The following is a 10,031-nucleotide window of genomic DNA, read 5'->3' as shown; positions in this document are numbered from 1 at the left end:
TAATGGTTAAACCAAATGCACGCTGTTAGTGCAGACATCGAAACCGGGACTCGAATTTGCGAAAACCAAACAACTGTTATTGGCCTGATCACAACCAGAATTGCGACTAACTTTATATCATATGGACTGAATAATACTGTCTTAGACTTAACCTTTTCGGCTGATAATGCCTTCAGTGCTTTTGATTGTCATAAAATATATTTATATCCGTCTTATTTAATACAACACATTTTATACATTCAGTAATAGTTATGAGTGAAAGCTACTTTAGCCTGGAAGCTAGTGTTCTGATTTGAAAGACAATCACGGCCTGGAAGATCCCTGTGCAAGCCCACTCCCAAAATTATCACGGGTGTAAGCTTTAATGTTTCATTTGACCATGACACTCTATCTGGGATTATTTTCTCAGTTCCACCGGGTATATCTGATGTGTCTGAACAACCGTCCAATATGTCCAGTATACCCCGATGTCATCACCTATATCCGCCATGACCTATATCCCATAATAATTAATAAAATATAAGCAATTTATAAGAAAGTTTTTTAAAATATGAAAGAAGATGTGTATTTTAAAGATTGCTGCCTACTAGCACCTTAAAGTCGGCGCTTACATCTTAAATACATATTTGATTTAGTTGTTTTTATAAACGAAACTATTGATTGCCATGAGCCAAATTACTAACGACTACTTACAAATTATTTATTTTCATCCCATCATTTACTTGTTTGGTTGGCAAATGAAATTTAATAAAATTTATTTTATTGTTCAACATGATTGAATTGAAGTTATTGTTATTGGCAATAAAAGACAGTTGAGTGAATTATTGACAATTTAAAATTGTAGTTACAATTAATTATTTAGTTATCAGTTTTTATAATGCAAATGCCAAAATTTACAGATTTAGTTCCTTTTGCAATTTATGAAAAGTAGATTTGTCGAAATGTTTTAATATCAACTTTGAGATTTTTTAATTTTATAAAATTATCTGAATTTGTTCTTTCCCAGCAAAAACAAAACGAAGTACTTTCAAAAGAATAACATTTATCACCACTTCGAAAGTATCACTAAGTGAATTTTTTGGAAAATTTTGAATTTTCCTGCTAATTGGTGTTAACAAAATCCATACAAATCGATTGATTAGTCAAATGTTAGTTTTTGGCCCAGCAACAATTAATAATTTTCTACCGTTACTTTTCAATATCAAAATTATAATCTCACACTCTATCAAATAATATGTATGTTTGTGAAATATAAATGATTTCTATTTTTCTATCATTTTTGACTATTTTGCATAAATAGTAATAATTTATAAATGTTTCCTTAATGGATGCATCGAATGCAAATGTAGTTTTTATGCAAATCCATAAACGACTAAATGAAGAAGTATTTTATAATGTGCAAAAGTCTAATAATACATTCATACATATCCCCACTGATATTCACCAAATGCTAAAAGCCAAAATAAAGTAACCTCTGCAATCGAAAGAAAAACTCTTAAGCAAAACTTACAAAACTATTTATATTGGAAAACGAAACGTATGAAAACTGTTTTTTTTTTTTGCATTGTTTTGGAAAAACACAAATTTTTCTCATCATCATCACTACCAGTTTTAGCAACATCATACCTACATTGTTATATACATAATTATCATTATTATCAACAACATCATTATTATCATTATCGGTGCTGAGCTGATCAACAACATTTAATGTTGCCACCAAGATTAGAGCAACAAACAACTACTTCTTCAATCTTGTAGTAAAATTTCAATTGAAGTTGTTTTCTTTTTTTTCAGCAAAACCAAACACACAAACGAAACTCAGATTAAAAATTTATTTACGTACGACTTTTTAGCCATTAGGAAGTTGGCATAAAACCATTGCACTCATTGGAATAACTTTCAGTTTCTGTGCAGACAACGTGCGGTCAACTACAACTAAACAAAATTAAAAATATTAAAGAAATATTTTTAATAAACTTACAAAACCGTGAATCATAATTTATAAAAAAACTATATAAACAAAGTGGCATCTAATGTTGCAATAGTGTAAATTTATTATTTAAAAAAAACTTTAATTACAATCTCATGTGTTTGCCGCATTAGGCGCACAGTAAAAATATTGTGATACTTTTTGTTAAAAATTTAGTTAATTTTTTGTTTTTTCGCTAAATTAATGAAAATTTTAATAATGAATGTAAGTATTCGTGAGTAATTAAAAAAAGTGTAATACGATAAAAAAAAAATGAAAACCTTAAAAATTACAAGAATACTTCAAGTTCGCTTTATGGCGTTCGATATTAGTAAAGTTTTAACGGAAGGGTATTTGGTATGAGTTAAATTGACTGAATAATGAAATATTATTGTACAATATGTATTCATTATTAAACTAAATATTAAAATATATATTGCTAACGAAAAATACCTAATAGATGTACAATATTTAGGCGATTTACTTACATATTGGCCTCCGGTAGGTTAGTGGTTAGTGTTCTACTCTGGTAGACTGGAGGTGGTGGTTTCGATTCCCACCTGAGACACTGTTTAAGGAGCGCACAATAGGCCTTATAGAGGCCTATATGTATTTCTTCGGACTAACTAACTACTATGCGATTTACCGCCGTATCGAACATCGCTGAATCTCGAAAAAAGTCAAGCTATATAAATAATATTCAAAATCATTTCTGTACTATATACTGATTTAAATCAATGGTAACGAAATTTGGTATAACAGTTTTAACATGCGATGATTCTGCGATGATATGTATATGTCAAGATTTGTAAGAGAATTTAGATAATCCAATTTAGAATAGTATTTTATGCAGATTAGAACATATTCCCGATTACTCACAAAGATTGGTATAATGATTGACTTTATTATATAAGTTACTAAGCACGAATTTTATCTCTGTATTAAATTTTATTTGGGGGCTTGCTAGAATTATAGAAAATCTCTAGAGAAGTTCATTAAAAGGAGTATGTATAGTCAGGAATGCATAACCATTAACAGATCTTGTGTAGAATCTAAGACATAACATTGATCGAGTAACAAGCACTAGTCTCAAATGATGCGTATTTATGTATGCACTGATCAAATATGGGCTGATACTCATAAAATTTGGTGGATGAATTTAACCGATTATCAGCTTATAATCGCCTTATCTTTATATACATAAAAAAGTCTCCCAAAAGTTAAGATTGTTCCATAGGTACCGATGGATTCATGAAGTTTCTTTTCCAAAATCAGTTTATTCGGCATTAATATATTGAAAATACATGTGAATTTGGTACAAATTTTCAAGATTAAAAAAAACATAACAAGAAAGTATAGTAGGGCGTGGCCGACCATATGATACCCTACACCAGTTATTTATTTTTTCATAATAAAGCATTTATCTTGAATATTACCTTGATTTCGATTTATTTAAGCATTTATTGACGAAAAACTAATTTTCTAAAAGAGGGGGATAAGAGCAAATATGGACCGATCCCGATAAAATGGGCTGGATAGATTTATATTTATATATTTTTTTCTGTGCTAAATTTCATTGCAATAACAGTGTTAATAAGTGAATTGCGGATATTTAAGTCACTTTCTGAAAGGAGCTTTGTATGGGGGCTGGGGTCAAATGAGGTCTGATCATTTCTAAATTCGGCAAGGTCATCAAGGCTTGTATAAATCTTAGTTGTGCGAACTTTTATCGAGATACAATTATATTATACATAATTAAGAGCTCAAAATCCCTTTTCGGGGGGTCTAGTTGCATGGGGGCTACGTGAAATAATGGACCGATTTTAACAATTTTCAATAAGAAACGTGTATGCCATTTATCTTGAAAATTGCGACGTGTACTTTGATAACAACGTTTACATGGACACACGGAAGGACGGACATCGTTAAATCGACTCAGAAAGTGATTCTGAGTCAATCGGTATACTTTAAGGTGGATATAGTACTAATATTTTAGTGCGTTACATCAGCACAAACGCATAATACCCTTCCCACTATAGTGGTGTAGGGTATAAAAATACTAGTTTTTCTTATCGCCTGCTCTGATTCAGAATTTGGCCTTAGAATTTCTCCATTATATCAGGTTTTTAAACTTAAGGTTAAGACATGTCGAAAAATATATAAAAGAGGTTTAATCATTATTCTAAAGTCGATAGATTGGACTTTTAGATGACATAATAAATTTTAAACATAATATTATCTAACCTCTTAAATGTGACCAAAAAATTGAGTTTTTTCCAAACTTTAAAACACGATATCACAAAAACTTGATGTAATGGAGAAATCCTGAATTTTTTTGTTGTTGACCTTCAAACGCATTCCCCGAGATTTAATTAAGAGAAAGCAAACACATTCTGTATCTTTGAAATTCAATTAAATATTTGTTCTTTCATTTAATTTGTAATTAAAGGAATTAAAACTATTAAGAATGGTCATTGATTTGTGTAATTCCGAAGTAATTTGTTTCAATGTATTGGAATTCTGTAAATTGTACTATTTAGCAAAATACATTTACATAACTAAAGGTTAACAACAGCCCACTAAGAAATAACTAATTACTGGTACTATTATTATTTCCCACACTGTATATAGTATGTATTACACATCTTTAGTAAAATTAAAATACAATAAATTGTATTAACATTCATTTTATTGTTAAACATTTCTTTGCAAAAAAAAAAAAAAAATATTTAAATTTAAATAAATTTAACCCAAATTATGAATAAAAATAGTTACTAATAGTTACTAATAGTGCAGCAACAAACATAGTTTGCGAATAAATAAATTATAATCATAATAAATAAAAACAAAAACTTTTGTTATAATAGACTGTGCTGAATCATGTACTATATATCCACAATGTATAAAATTATTAACAGGGCTAATCCGATTTTTGTGCATTTTATATAGAAACATTTATTTGGTTTAATAGATTTTGTGAATTTTTTATAATAATTCACCTAACTAGATTTAGCCCCTCAAACAACAAATAAAGAAAATAGAAATAAAGAATATACTGTTCAATAATATTTCTGTCAAATTATAATTTCAATTAATGATTTGTAGTTTATATGGATATAAAATGTTTTCACTGTATAGTCAAAATAATGCGTTGAAGCTAAAAGTGGACTTAATCATTTTGACTCTTCAAACATCCTGTATGTCAATTAAATTCCACATCAACAAGTTTTATATGATCCAAAATCTCCCTACCAAATTTTATGAGAATCGGTCCAAATTGACCCTACCCCCCATACAAGGTCCCTCTCAGAAAATTACTATAACGCTCTTAACTTACTTCAAAATGATAGCAATGCAACGAAATTCGACATAAACAAGTTTTAAGGAAACCAAAGTCTCCCTACCAAATTTTATGAGAATCGGTCCAAATTGACCCTACCCCCCATACAAGGTCCCTCTCAGAAAACGACTATAACGCTCATAATTTGCTTCAAAATAATAGCAATGCAACGAAATTCGACATAAACAAGTTTTAGGGGAACTAAAATCTCTCTGCCAAATTTTATGGAGATCGGCCCATAATTGACCTTATCCCCCATATAAGGTTCCCCTCGGAAATTTACTTTAAAGATCACAACTTTCTTAAAAATACCAGTAAATCACGAATGTCAACAGAAACAAGTTTTAGAGTAACTAAAACCTCTCTGCCAAATTTTATGAGGATCGGTTCATAAGTGACCCTACTACCCCCGATATAAGGTTCCCTCATAAATTGACTATAACGCTCATAATTTGCTACAAAATTATAGTAAAGTAACGAAAATCGACGTAAACAAGTTTTCGGAGAACAAATATCTCTCTGCCAAATTTTATGGATATCGTCTCATAATTGACCCAACCCCCCATATAAGGTTACTCTCAGAAAATTACCTTAAAGATCATAATTTGCTTCAAAATGCCAGTATATCAACGAAATTGTCATAAACATGTTTTATCTCTCTCTGCCGAATATTAAGAGGATCATGACGATAAAATTCGTCATGAACTAGTTTTATGGGATCTAAAATCATTTCGTAAAATTTTATGATCATCGAGCCATATTGGATTAAACTTTAATCATTAAAGCCTTCATATAAGGCTTAGAAAGCATTGATATTCGACAAAACAAGTTTTATTGAATGCAAAATCTTTGTAGACATTTAGGAGGATCCAAAATTTACCATAAGTAATTTTAAAGGAAATCAAAACTTTAAAAAATTATTAAATATGTATGGTAAAATAAGTGCTACCATCACCCTAACTATATTACTATTTATATATGATAAATCAGTTTAGAAAAAATCCAATAAATTATTAAATTGTAGTAGCAAAGACATCGGTTGTTATAGTATAGGTCCGCTTTCCGAAATTCACCTGAAATTTAAGACATATGATTGGATGATGGGTATAGAAGATTCGGCACAGCCGAATATAGCACTCTTACTTGTTTGAACTGAGGTTCTACTTTCAATGGGCCATTAAAAGTGAACAAAAATAACACTATCGTTTTTGTTTTTGTAATTTGATGAAAATACTCCAATATGTATACTACCTTCTAGCAGAAACTTGGTAATAATTTAAATTTTATTCACTTATCTAATAACATGCTCTTTAATAACTGCTACTTATCGCCTTGATTACATAGAAGTAGTCTAATAACATCTAAAAATTTGTTATTAAATGCTTACTTATTCATTAGTTATCTTTCTCGCGAAGATGAGGAAGCTGTTTTATGTACATATGTATGTATATGTTTTTTATACAATTTACACTGACATCACCATCCAGGCATGGATCATGTTTTTTTTTTAACAACATGGTCCATTGACTGCATTACATAGGACTACTGCAAAGTAAAGGGTATTATGGGTTTGTAATGCATAGACATACATACATATATTACCTGAAAATATATCATAATCTTGCAAGATGAAATTTAGTGCAGTTCCAGATTTAGAATATTATTGAATTTTCGATTTCAATTAGAATTAACTATCACTGTAAAATTTGTTTATTATGCGGTAATTGTGATAGTATTTAAATTTTGGTAAAAATCCAACGACTTTTGATCCTAGCCCTTATATAACTTAAGCATTTAACAAAAAATTTCCAAAATCCCCTGAAAATTTACTTGTCGTTAACCAACCGTTTAAATATGAATATCACAATTTAGATGAAACCACACGGTTAACGTTAGTAAATCTGATTTCGACATCATACATTACACATTTGGAAAATTATTTAATATCTTCGAAAATTTATCTGGGGCTTTTTGAGTCGAAATAATAGGTACCTTTATACAATAGTACTGTACTGTACCCTGTATTTATTAAATTTATATGAACTAACGGAGTTTTAATTTGTTAATGTTATAATAACCAAATTTATTTAAGTAATTTAATAAAAATATACAATTTAAATAAGATAATATTTTAAGATAACAAGACTTACTAACACTATTTGCACCATTATTTCCTTTGTATTTGTATAAATCTACAAAAAGAAATCGTAATTATTTATTTGGCTAAAAATTATAAAAACATTTGAAAGTCACCTTTATTAACCCATGGCATTGAACAGACTGACAGACGTTTTTCAAGCAAATTAAATTAAATAATGGTTAACTATTTTGAATTGCTTTTTGTACTATTTTTGTAATCACATTAAATTTGATAATAAGTTAATTTATCTTTACTTTTTCTAGTTTCTGAGCATATTATTGCTCTTAGCAAGTGTTATAATAATAGAATGTGGACAAAGTTCTTCTTACGGTAGAGGCTTTTATAGTTCTGTAGTTACACCAACATCACATTATACAGTTCATCATGGCAATCCTAGTGGTTTTATTCCTTTGACGTACAAAAGTGATTTGACACCGGAAGAGAGTAAACATAGATCACCGTTTAAGCCAACAAGAAAACGAAATTATAAAGGTTACAGTTCGGTATGTTGAATTTAAATCTATTATCTACATTTTCAGAAATATACCTAAAAAAATATCTTTACAGGATGAAGATGACATTTCGTCAGAAAGTTATACATCCGATGAATATTCAAATGAAGCCAGACATCAGCCATTAAACTCTAGGGAGAATGATAGTCGGGAATATACTATTGGCACCCATATACGTGTCCAACATCCCATTACCATACCCAAAAAGACCACAATACCCTATCCCACAAAGAATACAAAATATGCAACTATATCGAATGTTGGTGGCTATGGCATAGATGGTTCACACGAAGACCGTGGAGCTGAATCCTATTTGCAATCAACATCTTCGAAAAAACAAAAATATGCTAAACTCTATGAACCCGATCCATTTCATGTAATTGCACCACCCAACTCGAAAAATCCGGTTCATCATCATCACCAAGCAGCATCGGCTTCAGCTTATGGTGGCAACTATAATGTCTTTGAACCCGAAACAGAATCATATGAAAATCCAGATTTGGCCGTTAAACATTTAAAAGCAAACTTAAGAGATCGTTACAAGGGTGTGGCATCTAAAAAACAAATTGAAAAATATCTCGAAGATCAGGAAAAGTTATTGGATGACGCCTTAAAGCTTCAGCTTCTTAATAGTTCCAAGTTTCAAAAACTTTTAAAAACGGCCGAAAAAGAACATCAGTTTAAACAACCTGAATTCGAAGATGAATATATTGCCAATGTACCACCTCAATTCCGTGAAAGTTTCCATAAGGGTGTGCCACCAAAATCTATTCGTACCCGTCGCCGTCCACCCAAGTCCAAGTCGGGTTTATCTAAACCTAATCGAAAATATCGATCAGCGTTTGTTATTGAAGTTTGAAAATGTTTATAGACTTTGATTTAATTTAAGTTAATTTTATTTTTTGTTTTAATTATAAATTATTTTATCTGTATTTTAAGATCTTTAATTTGACTAATCGTAAATGTTATGTTTTTATAATAAATAAATTAAACAAATACTAATTAAATATTTGCTCTGAACCGGTTTACTTTGCTGTGCTTTTGTTTAACTAAGAGTTAGAAATTACAATGGTTTAATGCCGATATTAGCTCAAGGTATATAGGACTCTTCATTAACCTTTCCTGACACAAGGAGAATCCGATTCCCTCTCTTAAAGGAGTCTCTAGGCAGAATTCTGATAGGAAGAGGGAAAGCCGAGCACGTCAAATCAACTACGAAGGTAATCCCAAGGTAAGTAAGAGCGGTATTCTCAATGTCCATTAAGGGTAGAACGGGGAAGGGGCTGAGCCCATTCTAAAAATTCTTGATAGCCAAAATGATAAAGTAACTTTTAACTTTTAAAGTCAATTTTTTCGAAACTACTTTTTTGAGTTATCTCAGTCTTGTAGTAAATGACCGATATATGTATTAACTTATAACCAACCAAGATTATTATAAACAGGGAAACCAAAATATGCAAATGCATGTTTTTGTGGTGTGGACACATGGCTAAGATATTTAAAAGTTTCAGACCAATTTAAGAATTTTGACATCGATTTGTTAGAGCATATTTTTGCATATTTTATCCATAAGAGCACAATTTTGTATGATTACTTTGAATTTCATGAGACCAATCCATTTTTATCGTTTGAAATATTTTTTTTTTTCTTGGCCAAATGGTTCATGTTATTTATTGGTTATCTGAACGTAAAACGAACTAAACTAGTTCTTCAAACTATGAGATGAATGAATTATAAAAACAAATCTTGTAGAATGATATATGACATTATTGACATTTATATATTGTTTTATGTGTGTTTAAAGAAACACCTTTTTTAGAGCTTATTTTCCATTATGGGTTAATCAGAAGGTTTTAACATCTGATAATATGAAGTACATATTGACATACAGATGGCGCTAAATTGACAAACTTAGACAAAAACAAATTTTTTTAATCCTAAAAGTATGCAACAATAGTACAATAGTTCCACAGCTACATGTTGCCAGAAAATTTTTTACTCTTGTCCACAATCTTAAATCCCCTAAAAATTCCAATTTTTAAATTGAAATCCCCATTTTTTTTCGAA

The 10,031-nt window shown here is 30.0% G+C and overlaps 1 protein-coding gene across 1 annotated transcript; it reads left to right on the top strand.

Annotated features, from left to right (window-relative positions):
• Window positions 1-1,904: 1,904 nt before the first annotated feature.
• On the top strand, window positions 1,905-8,964 carry LOC119602280. Its single transcript, XM_037953712.1, has 3 exons — window positions 1,905-2,197; window positions 7,716-7,955; window positions 8,020-8,964. Exons 1-3 carry the CDS (start codon window positions 2,177-2,179, stop codon window positions 8,821-8,823), a joined length of 1,065 nt encoding a protein of 354 aa, XP_037809640.1. The 5' UTR covers window positions 1,905-2,176; the 3' UTR covers window positions 8,824-8,964.
• Window positions 8,965-10,031: the final 1,067 nt, after the last annotated feature.

Source organism: Lucilia sericata, unplaced genomic scaffold (genome assembly GCF_015586225.1).
Source record: "Lucilia sericata isolate MDLA Ls3-8-SP2 unplaced genomic scaffold, ASM1558622v1 Contig000218F_arrow, whole genome shotgun sequence".
NCBI lineage: Eukaryota > Metazoa > Arthropoda > Insecta > Diptera > Calliphoridae > Lucilia > Lucilia sericata.
The sequence above is the reverse complement of the archived record's forward strand: the minus strand, read 5'-3'. Positions and strand labels throughout refer to the sequence as shown.

Excerpts from the sequence above, each read along its gene's own strand:
- LOC119602280 (XM_037953712.1), top strand. The coding sequence starts at position 2,177 with ATGAAAATTTTAATAATGAAT. Across the intron at positions 2,198-7,715 it reads TGAAAATTTTAATAATGAAT|TTTCTGAGCATATTATTGCT; the intron begins GTAAGTATTCGT and ends TACTTTTTCTAG. Across the intron at positions 7,956-8,019 it reads ATTATAAAGGTTACAGTTCG|GATGAAGATGACATTTCGTC; the intron begins GTATGTTGAATT and ends ATATCTTTACAG.